We start from the raw sequence: 13,453 nt of genomic DNA, 5'->3' as shown, positions 1-13,453 counted from the left end.
TCTCCAGTCCTAGTTACCATAAAGAGGGGAGTTAGGTCTTGGGTGGACCCTTACTTGGGGTCCTATTCTGTGTCTCACCTATGTGCCAGCTGCCCCAGACCCTGAGCAAGCTGCAATGCTGTTCAGAGTCCCATTGCCCAGCTGAAGAAAGATGAACAGTCTCATTTACCAATTTCTCAACAATTAATTCTGAGTAAGGTGTTATGATTACCATTGTACAGATGAGTAGACTGAGTCACAGATTAAGGCACATGATTAAGGCCAAACAAATAGGAAGGGACAAAATAGATTCAAACTCAAGTCCACATTGGCCCCTGAACCTTAGCTCTTATATGTCCTGCTGGGCTTCCGAGAGAGAAGACCCTGCTCTTCTTTTTACAGGGCTCCCAGGCTTTCACCAGAGGCTTGAAGGCCTTCCAGAGCATCTGGGCACACAGAGTGCCCCCACCCCGGTGCTCCTCTCTTTGGTTCCGATTCATGTCACCCACACAGGCCCAAGGCCCTTTTGGGGTTACACACCACTTGGAGTGGTCTTCTGTGGCATTGAAGGCTGGCCCAGCTGGCCCAGGGAAGGCTGTCTGAGTCACATCAAATACATACTGGGCCCCAGAGCAGTTGGAGGGCAGGATACCGGAAGATCTTTGCCAGAATTGAACCTGCAGGGTATTACCAAGGGCTTCCGCCAGCCAGCCAGAGTACAGGTCTGCAGAAGATGGAAAGAGGGCATAGACAGGGTCAGGATCAATGCTAGGGATTCCCGAGGCCACTTCCCCTCTCTGAGTTGTTTCCTCAGTTGTCAATTCCTGGCCATCTGGAGGATTATAACATTAAGAGTAATAGCCCTTATGAAATGCTATCACTTTGCACACAGCAGCCCTTTCAAGTAGATACCATTACTATTCCCATTTTTCAGACAACTAAGTTGAGACCCTGATTAATGTATCACACAGCCAGAAACCAATACTTGAACACAGGTATGTTGGTTGTTTACCTCGCATGTGATTATGACTCAGATGTGTCCCAATCCCTACCCATGACCTGCCCATAGTCATGGACACACCAGACAGTCCCTCTGCAGAGAAAGAGTTCTCCAAACATCAACCTCAGGCCTCACCGTCTCCAAAGTTTCCAAATTTGGCAAAGCTCTGGAATGTGGCTCCTTTCTTTGATGTGAGTGTTACACTGCTGTTCCACGGTCCCTGGCGAACGTGATGGCCCTTGACTACCTCCTCCAGGTAGGGGAATTTCTGGGCGAAGTCCCCTTCCAGCCTGTGGTCATACACCAGCGGGTAGGTATAGGTCAGCTGTCTGCCTGGAGGGCACGGGGAGAAGAAAATGAGGGACTGTTCTAAGATTCCAATCTGGGAATCAGGGACTCACCCTGCCTCCCTGTCTTCACTCACTGATATCCAGGAACTGGGTGAGTGGAAAAGATACACAGATCAGGGTCTGCCCATATTTTTGGGCACCAAGCGGCCAGCTGTACGCAGCAGAGGAGGCAGGTGGAGGGAAGTTCGGAACGCTGTGGATCAACCAGAAGCCCCCTTCTTGGTCCAGGAGCAGCACACCTGAACCAGAAATTGGAATTGATGGGGGGAGGAGACTGCTTGAGACATCGCAACAAGCACATGTGCAACCAGGAACACTCTGTCTGTAGGGGGCCCGGACTGCAGGACCAGCGGGCAGTGGGCAATGAATGTCAGGACCACTGCCAAACTCAGTTTCCACAGCCATCAGTTCTTTTAGTTCAGAGGAAAGACCACGCTGATTTAAGATAGGCAAACAGATATCCAGGGCCTGGCAGAGCAGCTCACCCTCAGCCCCAGGCAGGTCAGGAATGAACTGAAGAAGACGCATAGGGAAACCAGAACCCTCCCCCAGCCCCCAATGTGGCCTCACCCTTCGTGTGCCCACGACTGGAAGAGTCCTTAGACTCGCTGGATTTAGGCGGTTGGTCATTGTAGAGCACAAAAGCGAGCTGGGGAAGATGGACAGGGGCAACGTGAAGGTTCCCTCAGGTCAAGCCCACCCTAGAGTCCCACCCCAGGTTCGGCCGGAGGAGTCGTCACCTGGCTGTTGTTTCGGTACAGCGGCAGCAGGCTGCGGCCCACGGCCCCGGTGGTGCTGTTGATGAGCCCCACGCCGTCGCGCCAGTCCCCTGAGTCTTCGTCAAAGTACCTGTACCGTAGGCCGTTCTGCGTCGCATCTCCCGACCCTGTGTGGGCTGGCAGCTTGTAAACGACGAACCTATAGGTTGGGGCACGGACAGAATGGAGGAAGAAGGGAAGGAACCTGTTTTCTCCTAGGGGTGCAGCAAGCCCCAGTGCGGCTCTGGGGAATAGTGGGCGCCCGCGCACTCACCAGTCCACAGGCTGCCCCGAGTCCCCGTAGCAGGTCAGGGTTCCTGCAGGGACCCAGAGCAGCGCGGTCAATAGCAGCGAGCTCAGCATGGCCATAGAGCTGGGCTCTAGAAATCTGTGTCAAGAGGGCGAGGCGCGGGGTCACGAGCTGGGACAGGCCCGCCCCTAGCGACTTTCACTTCTCCAAATCTGCCTGGGAACCCAACCCCAGACATCAAGAGGATAGAGACCCCGCCCGCGAGGTGAGAAGCAGAGATTTTAAAAGCAGTCAAGGATCCTCCCAGGGGCTGGACTTTCTTTCCGGCCGTCGCACCTATCTAAGTCCGCCCCCGATCCGGCTAGCCTGGGCCCTCCTCCTGCTTCCGGCCGACTAGTCCCTGATAGGCTCCACCCTCTGGCTCGGCTCAGACACGCCCTCCCCAGCGTGTTTCCAGCGTCCGCCTCCGACTCTGCTCCTGGCCAACCACAGCTCACATCCTTCTGCTGGGCCCTGCCTCCGTCTCTTTCAATTCACGCTGTGTGTGTGCTTGCTTAGTCGCTCAGTCGTGTCCGATTCTTTGAGACCCGGTGGACTGTAGTCTGCCAGGCTCCTCCGTCCATGGGGATTCTCCAGGCAAGAATACTGGAGTGGGTTGCCATGTCCTGCTCCAGGGATCGAACCCAAGGATTGAACCCAGGTTTCCCGCATTGCAGGCAAATTCTTTACCATCTGAGCGACCAGGGAAGCCCCATTACCGGCTAATCCCAATGAACACTCTTACTTAACGGTGCTCCTTCCCCGGTTTATCGGTCATAGGCAATTTTGGACTTTATCCTTTCCTGCCTTACAGCCTGAGGTCCACTTCGTGTGACTTTTGCTCCTTTAAAGAGAGCTTGTGCTGTTGGTCTTCCCCATTTTCATTTTGCATGTCTCCCCACCCCCACTCCGCCACCGTACACGAGCTAGCCAAGGGGTCACTTTGGATCATGGTAAGGTGAAGTTTACTGGGGCTCTGGGACCGAGCTGAAGATTCCTTTTTAAAAAATTATTTATTTTGGCCACTCCACAGGGCATATGGGATCTTAGTTCCCCAGAGATCGAATCCGTGCCCCCTGCAGTGGAAGCACATAGTCCTAACCACTGGACCACCAGGGAGTTCCCTTAGGATTCTTAGTGGAGGAAGAAGATTCTTAAGTAGAAAAGAAAGTCCCTGTGAATGTCCCTGGGCTGCAAGGCAGGAAGCAAGGACAATGTAGCCTGACCTTGGGGTGGGGGAAGGGGGGGCTGCAAGGCAGTCAGTGCCCAAGGAAGGTTGCCCGGTTTTAGGAGATAAATGTGTAAATGTGTGTTGTTCAATCGCTAAGTCGTGTGTATGGCCCCCCAATATCAGCTCTGGGGTTACGGCTTCTTCCCAACTACCACAGCCAAAATCCACAAATTCAGGCCAACATAAGTTTTATCTGGGAGGGGCATTTTTACAGGACCCATAACCATTCACAGCAATGCCAGCCTCTATGTGGAGTTTCAGGTGTCATAGTGTGAAGCGTTCTTCTAGAATCAGGGTCTCTGGGATGCCTCACCCGCTCACTGTCTAGGGTCACCTGTGAGCTGGTTTGATGGTCCAGCTCTCTGAGAGTCTGTCTCTTTGTCGGAAGTATCTGAGTATCCATTTGAGTCCGTTTATTTGGAGGTGTGTCTTGCTGGGTCTACATGATCGTGGCCGTCTGTGGCCGAGGACCTGTGGGAACTTATGTTGGAGGCTCTCCCGGGTGCGTCTATGGGCCAGTCCTTGATCTTTTGCTACATCTGTGGGGCCTAAAGTCCAGATGAGGATTCATCCAAGGGAAAACCACCCTGCGTGCATCCACTCTTGTTCCAACCCCAGTTCCCAGGAAGGTCCAAGTGCCAGAGGCAGGGCTCAAAGATGACGCTTCATGTGCAAGGCCAGATGATCGGAGCGCGAAAAAGCACGTGAACAGAGCTGGCAGCGGAAGGGGCGCTGTCCTGTGTGTTTTCGGTAGTGACGGGTCAGCTCGTCGGAGCGCGCGAACCGCCAGCCACAGCCGTCCCACGTGCAGGCGTATGGCTTCTCCCCTGTGGAGATGAGGAAGCCTTGAACGCCACTGTCCACCACACTTGGTCCCAGGGGCTTCCCTCCTAGCCTAGACCGGGACTGCGGTCATGCTAAGTCCCTTCAGTTGTGTCGGACTCTTTGAGACCCCATGGACTGTAGCCCGCCAGGTTCCTCTGTCCATGGGATACTCCAGGCAAGAATACTGGAGTGGGTTGCCATGACCTCCTCCAGGGGATCTTCCTCATCCAGGGATTAAACCCGAGTCTCTCATGTCTCCTGCATTGGCAGGGGGGTTCTTTACCACTAGCGTCTAGGGTGAGGCTGGTGAGGCGCCAAGATCGTGAAATTTAAGCAGGCTTTCACTCTCGGGGACGGCCTGAATCTACACCCAGAACCGACATCTGCGACCTTCTGTGCCTCTTCTGTACCTGCTGGCGCCAGGCGCCTTTTCATTTCCGGGGCACAAGTCGCGCTGTCTATGCGGCTGGCCCTGCTTCCTGTGTCCTCACGTCCTGCCCCCGCGTACTAATGCCCTCCCAGTTTTTGTCCTTTGGCACTGCTCCCTGTGTTCCAGGCTCTTTACTGTACCAGGGGACCCTCCAGCTGCTGTTCAATCCTGTTGTTGGCCTTGATCCTTGAGCCCCGAAATCCATTTGGTGTTCCATGCCCTGTCCCGGGTGATTACTTTTTCCCTCTGCTCGACTTGGCCCCTCCTGCCTACCGTCCTGGACAGGTCTGTACACGTGGCCCATCCCCCTAGGCACAGGCCTCCTTCCTCCTCCTCCTGGCCCTCTATTCCATGTCCCCGCCCGTCTTTGGCTCCTTGGGTCCCCGGCTTTTCCTCTTGTGCCCACCCTCCTCTGTTTCCAGCTATTTATCTTCAAACTCCAGGAACTGCCTCTGCATCTGGGCCCCTCAAACTAACCCTCCTGAGCTCCAGCACGCCCCCTACAGTCTGGCTAAGCCACTCCCTCTTTATATTCCTGGCTATGGCCCCTGAATGGCTCCCCAGGTGAAATGTGAGTTAGTCGCACGCTTTTTGTCTTTGCGGTCCCCTGGACTGTAGCTTGCCCAGCTCCTCTGTCCATGGAATCCTCCAGGCAGGAGTATTGGAGTGGGTTGCCATTTCCTTCTCCAGGGGATCTTCCCGAGCCGCGGATCCAACCCGGGTCTTCTGCATTGCAGGCAGATTCTTTACCAACCGAGCCCCAGGTGGCGCAGTGGTAAAGAATCCGCCTGCCGATGCAGGAGACGCAGGAAAGGCGAGTTAGATCCCTGGATCCAGGAGACCCCCCACCCCAGAGTACAGTCCATGGGGTGGCAATGAGTCGGACACATCTGAGCCCGGCGGCCCCTGAACCCCTTACTCCCACTTGCCCCAAACCTGAACCCTACGTCTTTGGCCCCGCCCTTGGTATTCCGGCTTTCTCTCCCGCGGTCCCTCCTCTAGCCCCGCCCCTACACAGCTTGCCGGGTTCTCTGCTTTTCGGCACTTCCTTGGTCCAGGTCTTTGCCGTTGGTTCCCTGAAATGTTTTCCGGGTTCTCTCTTTGTCCCCACCCGCCTTCCCCTCTGCTCTTCGGCCGGCTCCAGATGTTCCAAGCACCCCAGCTCCCTCGGCGTAGCCCTTTGCTCCGAGACTTTGCTTTAGCCCCTCCCCTTGCTCCAGTTTCCAGCTCCTCGACAGCTCCCAGCTCCCAAGGCCCCGCCCAGCCCCGCCCCTGCACCAAGGCCCGCCCCCTCACCTGTGTGCGTGCGTAGGTGCGCCTTCAGGTGCGAGCTCTTGGTGTAGCTCTTGCCGCACCCCGGGTGCGTGCACGTGTGCGCAGCCTGCCTCTTGCGTGCCCACGATCGCCGGCTGCGCTTGGATGGCGCTGCCTCCGCGGTCACTCCTGGGTCTCCTGTGGTCCCCCCGAGTCCTGCACCCGTCGTCCCGGGCCCTAGACAACTCAGGAAGGAGTGGGGCGAGGCGGGACCGGGTGCCGGCGCCTGGAGCCCGCGGAAAAGCTGGAAATGCCCTTGGTACTGCGGCATCGGGTACAGCGCGGGGTACCCGGACAGCAGCCCGTAGGGGGCGCCCGGCGCTGCAGGCACTGAAAGCCCGGTCCTCGGGAAGTAGCTGCCGGAGGAACCCGCGCCCGGTCCCGGGTACAACGGCTGCAACGGCAGCGCTTTGGGCTCGGGGGTCGGGATCAGGGATGGGCCCACGAAGGTATCGGGAGCCGGGGTTCGTGGGGCCGGGCGCGCCCAGCCCAGGTGCTCCTCAGGGCCCAAGAGCCCAGCCACCAGCCCCGGGCCGCCCGCATACGCGCCCAGAGTCTCGGGCGGCGGTGGAAATTGCGCTCCGGAGCCCTCGCCGGGCGCCAGAGCGCAAGCCTGAGGCGCGCAGGTCTGAGGCGCGCCGCCGGGCTCTGGGCACGGGAAGTTGGTGAGGAGGAGATCCAGGTCCCAGGGGGTAGCTGCGTCCCTGTCATCATCTTCGTCCTCCCCAGGCGCGTCCTCCAGCTCAGGCCTCACGTGGAGGGGTGGCCCAGTATGGTCGGGGGGGCCCGGGCCCAAGTCCTGCACGTCTTCAGAGCGCCACCACTGGGGGAAGGAGCCAGTAACATGGAGCTTCAGTGGACACCAAGGTATCCTGCTCATAGACGGTGGGGGCCGGATGCCCTGATGGGGGCAGGCTGGCCAGAGGCTCAGTAAAGGGGTCTTGTTTGCTTGTCTGTCATGTCAGTCTGTCCCACTCCCTCACACTTGCCCGTCTCCCCCCTCAGCCCCCCCAGCTCCAGAGACGGTCTATCGGGTCAGGCTGGAGACAGGAGATAAGGCTTATATTATCTAGAGTCTCCTGCCACGCTCAAGCATGGGGGAAGGGTTGGCAGAACCAAGAATGGAAGGCGGGGGGAGGCTCAGCCTTGCCTCAGTTTCCCCCAAGAATCTTCCTCCCCTTCCAGGTCCCCTAACAAGATTAATTCCTGGGTGTCCCCTAGCCACAGCTGTCATTTCCCTCATATCTGGGGGTGTCTCACTGAGCCTAGATCCCTGTGTTGTTCTGTTCCCAGCCTCAGTCTTCCAGGACAGAAATAAGACCTTAGACCAAGTTCAGACCCCTGGCCTGCACTGAGGACTCCTGGTCCTGAGCAGGGCAAGATGTGAATTCCAGGGCAAGATGCAGACCCAGTCCCCCAATTCTGTGGCCAGGGCCCAGAAGCCCTGCCGGCCCACCTAGACCCCCACCTGACCCCACCTTGAGGATGTCTTCTTGTGTGTCCGAGAAGGGGCCCAGGGCGGTCAGCGTGCTGATGGAGGGCAAGGCGGTCTCCGCTGCAGCCATGGCTGGCTGGTGCCCACCCTGGGGCTCAGGCCTCCTCTCCCTTGGCGGCCTCGTGGGCTCTGAGGCTCTGATGGCCCCTTGGAGGGCTCCTCTCTGCTCTCAGCTGATTGGCTGCGGCCCCTGATAAGGGACAGGCGAAGGCGGGGGTCACTGTTTCTGGGGAACAGACTTCACCCAGGCCTGTTCAGGGCTGAGTCCTGAAGCCTGAGCCTGTATGCGAAGCCAATCAGATGTTCAGGGTCTAAGGGTTCAGGGGATGGGGCTTCAGGAGATGGGGGTTCCGGGGTTGGGCAGAGTGAGGCACTGTGTTCCCAAAGAAGGAGAAACTTGGGGGCCTGTTCTCAGCTACCTTCCTGGAGAAGAGGTGACAGGCACAATGGGGATTCTGGGAAGGAGCTTCAGGACCCCCTTGCCCCTGACTGGGGCCTTGCAGCTCTCCCCTTCCCCATAAACAGCAGCCACCATGCTGATGGCGGGACTTGGCATGAACTCCCTGCCAAGCCAAGCATTATCAGACTCCCCAGACGTTGGAGGCTGCTATCAGGTGGGGGCCCAGAACAGCCAAGGCTCTGTCCCCGGTGAGTGGGAGGGCCGGGGGCTGGGGATTAACTTGGTTTTCAATTTCCTGGGCTATGAGCTCCCCAGGTCTGAGCCCGGTGGCAGGAGAGGCCCCTGCCAATCAGTGGTCACTGTCTACCATGGACAGCCCCACCCCCCACCCCAGGCAACATGCAGGGGGTGTGGGGAGGCTGAGGCTGGTGCAACTACAACTGCTCTAGATGGGGCCTTGGGACGAGGAGGCCACCTACTGCCTGGGTGGGATGGGACTGTTGCATCAGGCCATAGGAAGTACTTGATCGGGAGGTGACCCGATTGCTGCTTCCCTTGTGGCTCAGCTGGTGAAAAATCTGCCTGCAGTGCAGGAGACCTGGGTTTGATCCCTGGGTATGGAAGATCCCCTGGAGAAGGGAAAGGCTACCCACTCCAGTATTCTGGCCTGGAGAATTCCATGGACTATATAGTCCATGTGGTTGCAAAGAGTCGGACATGACTGAGCAACTTTCACTTTCTACCACACAGTGGGGAGAGATCTAGGTGCTGTACCAGAGACCTCCACCATGGTGCCCAGGGATTCCAGGTGATGACACAGACATATAGTTCATAGTCGCACATACACATTATGCAATTGTATAATGACACAAATTCCTGGTCCCTAAGTCACACACCCCATATAAGTCCCTGCTCTGATAATTGTATGTCTGTGCATCACAAAGACCACGAACAAACATACAATTCCCAGGTGCAAAAACAACCATCTACTACATTGCTACACAACGATATAGTCATACACTGCCTCAGACATAGAATTCATGATCAGGTGCTGACAATGACACACAGTTATTCAAATCACACACAATCACACACTCGGTTTTGCCACAACCAAACAGATCCACGGAGATCCCCGGATATACTGTCACAGAACTAGAGAAGATGCTGCCACACAACCCCATCAAACACAGATGAAGCCTCAGACGCAAAAGTGTAAAACACATCTACAAGGGTTTCCCTGGTGACTCAGTGGTAAAGAACCCACCTGCCAAAGCAGGAGACACAGGTGAGATCCCACATGCTGTGGAGCAACTAACGTGCGCCGCAACTATTGAACTTGTGCTCTAGAGCCCAAGAGCCACAACAGGAGATGCTAATGCAATGAGAAGCCCAAGCTCTGCAACTAGAGAGTAGCCCCTGCTCCCTACATCTAGAGAAAAGCTGGCACAGCAACAAAGACACAGTATAGACTAAATAAACACAAGTATTAAAAAAAATCAGGTGCAGACAATCACCCACAACAATCTTAAGTAGTCACAGTCACCTGTCTTTGATACAGTATATGATTATTTAGTCACACAATTACATAATTACTAATGCCCAATGCAGGGGGCGTACCCAAACACAGACAACCACACTAACATGGAATCAAACACCCTGATGGTGAAAGGTGTACAACCTCACCCAGACATAGACATATCACACCCACAGACACACATCCAGAGTTTGTGCACCACAAATGCATCACAAAAAAGGCAAAAAAATTTATAATGTACAACAAGGTGGTCCAGTGGTTTAGAAGCTGCCTTGCAATGCAGGAGACATGGGTTTGATCCCTGGTTGGGGAACTAGGATCTCACATGCTTTGGGGCAACTAAGGCTTGTTTCACAACTGCTGAGCCTGTGTGCGACAACTAGAGAGTCCATGCACTGCAACAAAAAAATCCCACATGATGCAATGAAGATTCTGTGTGTAGCAACTAAGATGGAACCAGCCAAATAAATAAATAAAAAGACTTTCAAATCCCAAGAGTGGTGGGCGGACAAAAAAAATAATGTAAAAGCCAGCTGGACAAACCCACTAGGATGGTTATTTAATATTTATTAGTATTTCTTTATTTATTTGGCTACCCCAGGTCTTCAGTTGCAGCATGTGGGATCTTTAGTTATGGCATGTGGGATCTCGTTCCCCGACCAAATATCTGACTCCAGCCCTCTGCCTTGGGAATGCAGAGTCTTAGTCACAGGAGCAGTAGGGAAGTCCCTATGGCTATTTTTTTTAAAGAAAAATAAGTATTGGTGGGGATGCAGGAAAACTGGAACCATTGTACACTGCTGGTGGAAACGCAAAATGATGCAGCTACTGTAGAAAACAGTTTCATGAGTCTTGAAAAAGTTCAACATGTTACCATGCTGCTGCTCACTCACTCAGTTTTGTGTCTGACTCTGTACGACCCCAATGGACTGCAGCACGCCAGGCTCCTCTGTTTGTGGGATTCTTCAGGCAAGAATACTTGAGTGGGTTGCCATGCCCTCCTCCAGGAGAGTTACCATATGAGGCAGAAATTTAACTCCAAGGTACATACCTAAAAGAATTGAGAACAGGTACTGGAACAAGTGGGCTTCCCAGGTGGTGCTACTGGCAAAGAACTCATCTGCCAATGTAGGAGACATAAGAGATGTAGGTTCGATCCCTGGGTTGGGAAGATCCCCTGGAGCACTCCATGACAACCCACTCCAGTATTCTGGAGAATCCCATGGACAGAGGAGCCTAGCAGGTTATAGTTCACAGGGTCACACAGAGTCAGACATGACTGAAGCAACTTCCCACGCACTCATGCCCTGGAACAAATAATTGTACAGTAGGGTTCAGAGTAGCATTAGCTACAACCACCAAAAGGTGGAAACAACCCAAATGTCCATTAATGAGCAGATGGATGAACAAAAAGTGGCCCATCTGTGCAACGGAATATTATTCAGCCAGAAAAGTAATGAAGTGCTAATATATGTTACAAGATGGATGATCCTCAAAAGCATGCCTATGTTAAAGAAGCCAGTTAAGAGAGGTCCTGTTATATAATTCCACTTATATGAAATATCCAGAGTAAGCATATCCATAGAGACAGATTAGTGGTTGCCAAGGGCTGGGGGGAGAAGGAAGTGGGGAGTAACTGCTTAGTGGGTACAAGGTCTCCTTTTGGGGGTGATGGAAGGGTTCTGGAACTATATAAAGGTGGTGGTTGCACAACACAATGAACATACTAAAAGCCACTGAATTGTGCACTATTTTTTGACTGCTCTGGGTCTTCCTTGCTGCACTCAGGCTTTGGCTAGTTGCAGCAAGTGGGGGCTACTCTCTACCTTTGGTGCGAGGGTTTCTCCTTGCAGTGGCTTCTCTCGTTGCAGGGCACAGGCTGTAAAGCATGCAGGCGCAGTAGTTGTGGTTCACGGGTTTAATTGCTCTATGGCGTGTGGGATCTTCCCAGACCAGGAATTGAACCCTTGTCCCCTACATTGACAGGTGGATTCTTAACCACTGGGCCACCAGGGAAGTCTGAATTGTACACGTTATTTATTTATTTATTTATTTATTAGTTCTACCACTTTATTGCTACCAACCCATCTCCCTCCACCCTCGTGCACACATGCTCAGTCATGTAACCCCACAAACTGCAGCCCGCCAGGCTCCTCTGTCCATGGACTTTTCCAGGCAAGAATACTGGAGTAGGTTGCCATTTCCTTCTCCTGGGTTGTACACTTTAAATGGTTCATTTTAGAGGACTCCCTGGCTCCAGTGCTTAGGACTTGGCACTTTCACTGCTGTGGTCCTGGTTCAATGCCTGGTCAGGGAACAAAGATTCTGCAAGTTATGTGGCGCAGCTGCAAAAAAAAACAAAAACAAAACAATTCGTTTTATGTTATGTGAATTTCACTTTATTCAAACAAAATGGTTGAAATTAGAGTGCTTTCCTGGAGAGGAAAGCAATCCTGGAGCAGTTTCCTGAGAGGAAAGCAATCTCTCTCGAGGAGACATCTCCTTGATTTAGGATAAGGCACTAACAGGCATGTTTGGCTCTGGAAGGTGAGGCAAAAGGGTGAGGGTCCAGGGTGGGAGTACCAGGCCTCTGGGAGCATGTAGCCAGTACAGATGACAGACTTCCCAGGGTGACAAGGCCTAAGTGTAGATTTCGGCTTCCTAGTGTGCGTGCTGTCATCACCCTCTACATCCCCTGTGCTTCAGAGAACTCCAGTGCTCACAATGACCCCAGGGCAGGGAGCATTAGTGAAAGAACAGGAGAGAAGGAGGAAGGCCACTGGCTCCAGGTGGAGGAGGGGTGTCCAAAAGAATAAGAGCTATGCAGAATCCCAGACATTGCAGGGTAATGATGGACTCCCTACTGAGTGGGGAGGAGGTTCAAATCATGGATATTAGAGGCCAGAAGGGCCCAGATACACCCAAGCCCCTTGGGGATATGCAGGCTAGTGATCAGATTCAGACACAGTCTCAGTTACTCCCACCATAGTCAGAGAAAATGTGTGAGACACAGCATTCTACACACAGACGTGTGGGAAGGGGTGTTCCTGGGTGGGCAGGGGAGGGCCTGTCCTGGGAAGCAGGAAGACTGGACCCCGGGCCTGGTCCTTGCTTTGCACCTGGTCCATTTTTTAAAAATATAATTTTATGGAATAGGAAATAGCAACCCACTCCAGTGTTCTTGCCTGGAATATTCCATGAACAGAGGAGCCTGGTGGGCTACAGTCCAAAGGGATCACAAAGAGTCAGACACAACTGAGCACTTCCTTCTCCTCTCTATCCCCCTCTGCCTTTCTCTTCACTGATGCTTTGAAAATAAAAAGATAAAAGAAAAATATAATTTTTTTAAAAGAAAAATATAATTTTATTTATTTAATTTTGGCTGTGCTGGGTCTTCATTGCTGGGTGGGCTTTTCTCTAGTTGCAGTGAGTAGGGCTATTCTTTGTTGTGTGTAGGCTTCTCATTGTGGTGGCTTCTCCTGTTGAGGAGCACGGGTTCTAGAGTGTGCTGGCTTCAGTAGCTGTGGTGTATATGCTCCATAGTTGTGGTTTCCTGGACTCTAGAGCACAAGCTCAATAGTTGTGGCATGTTCGGGGCCTAGTTGCTCTGCAGAATGTGGGGTCTTCCTGGACCAGAGATGGAACCTGTGTCTCCTGCATTGGCAGGTGGACTCTTTACCACTGAGCCATCAGGGAAGCCCCTGCACTTGGTCTATTTTGATCTTAAGCAAGACCATTCTGCTTTCCGGACCTCACTTTCCACAGCTGGAAAATGGACAGGTCATAGTAGGTGAGTGGCTTTCAGACAGAGATGGTCAAGCGCGATGCATCCAGATTCAAAAGCACAC

At 53.6% G+C, this 13,453-nt stretch overlaps 2 protein-coding genes across 2 annotated transcripts; both read right to left on the bottom strand.

The window, feature by feature from the left end:
* Positions 1-164: 164 nt before the first annotated feature.
* Positions 165-2,725, bottom strand: DNASE2 (deoxyribonuclease 2, lysosomal). The gene is made up of 6 exons (XM_065932097.1): positions 2,362-2,725; positions 2,070-2,247; positions 1,900-1,978; positions 1,404-1,568; positions 1,115-1,312; positions 165-703 (listed from the first exon to the last, which is right to left on the bottom strand). The coding sequence occupies exons 1-6, from the start codon at positions 2,454-2,456 to the stop codon at positions 297-299; spliced, it is 1,122 nt and encodes a 373-aa protein (XP_065788169.1). The 5' UTR covers positions 2,457-2,725; the 3' UTR covers positions 165-296.
* Positions 2,726-3,816: 1,091 nt separating this feature from the next.
* On the bottom strand, positions 3,817-7,741 carry KLF1 (KLF transcription factor 1). Its single transcript, XM_065932085.1, has 3 exons — positions 7,655-7,741; positions 6,159-6,999; positions 3,817-4,434 (listed from the first exon to the last, which is right to left on the bottom strand). The coding sequence occupies exons 1-3, from the start codon at positions 7,739-7,741 to the stop codon at positions 4,259-4,261; spliced, it is 1,104 nt and encodes a 367-aa protein (XP_065788157.1). The 3' UTR covers positions 3,817-4,258.
* Positions 7,742-13,453: the final 5,712 nt, after the last annotated feature.

This window comes from Muntiacus reevesi, chromosome 1 (genome assembly GCF_963930625.1).
Source record: "Muntiacus reevesi chromosome 1, mMunRee1.1, whole genome shotgun sequence".
Taxonomy (NCBI): domain Eukaryota; kingdom Metazoa; phylum Chordata; class Mammalia; order Artiodactyla; family Cervidae; genus Muntiacus; species Muntiacus reevesi.
This window is presented reverse-complemented; position numbering and strand designations above follow the sequence as displayed.

What these genes read in the sequence shown, in the direction of transcription:
- DNASE2 (XM_065932097.1), bottom strand. Translation starts at nt 2,456, where the DNA reads ATGGCCATGCTGAGCTCGCTGCTATTGACCGCGCTGCTCTGGGTCCCT. An exon ending in TGTACCGAAACAACAGCCAG is followed by an intron (nt 1,979 to 2,069) that starts GTGACGACTCCT and finishes CATCTTCCCCAG; the next exon opens with CTCGCTTTTGTGCTCTACAA. An exon ending in CACCCAGTTCCTGGATATCA is followed by an intron (nt 1,313 to 1,403) that starts GTGAGTGAAGAC and finishes CGTGCCCTCCAG; the next exon opens with GCAGACAGCTGACCTATACC.
- KLF1 (XM_065932085.1), bottom strand. Translation starts at nt 7,741, where the DNA reads ATGGCTGCAGCGGAGACCGCCTTGCCCTCCATCAGCACGCTGACCGCC. An exon ending in CACAAGAAGACATCCTCAAG is followed by an intron (nt 7,000 to 7,654) that starts GTGGGGTCAGGT and finishes TCCTTCCCCCAG; the next exon opens with TGGTGGCGCTCTGAAGACGT. An exon ending in GCACCTACGCACGCACACAG is followed by an intron (nt 4,435 to 6,158) that starts GTGAGGGGGCGG and finishes TCATCTCCACAG; the next exon opens with GGGAGAAGCCATACGCCTGC.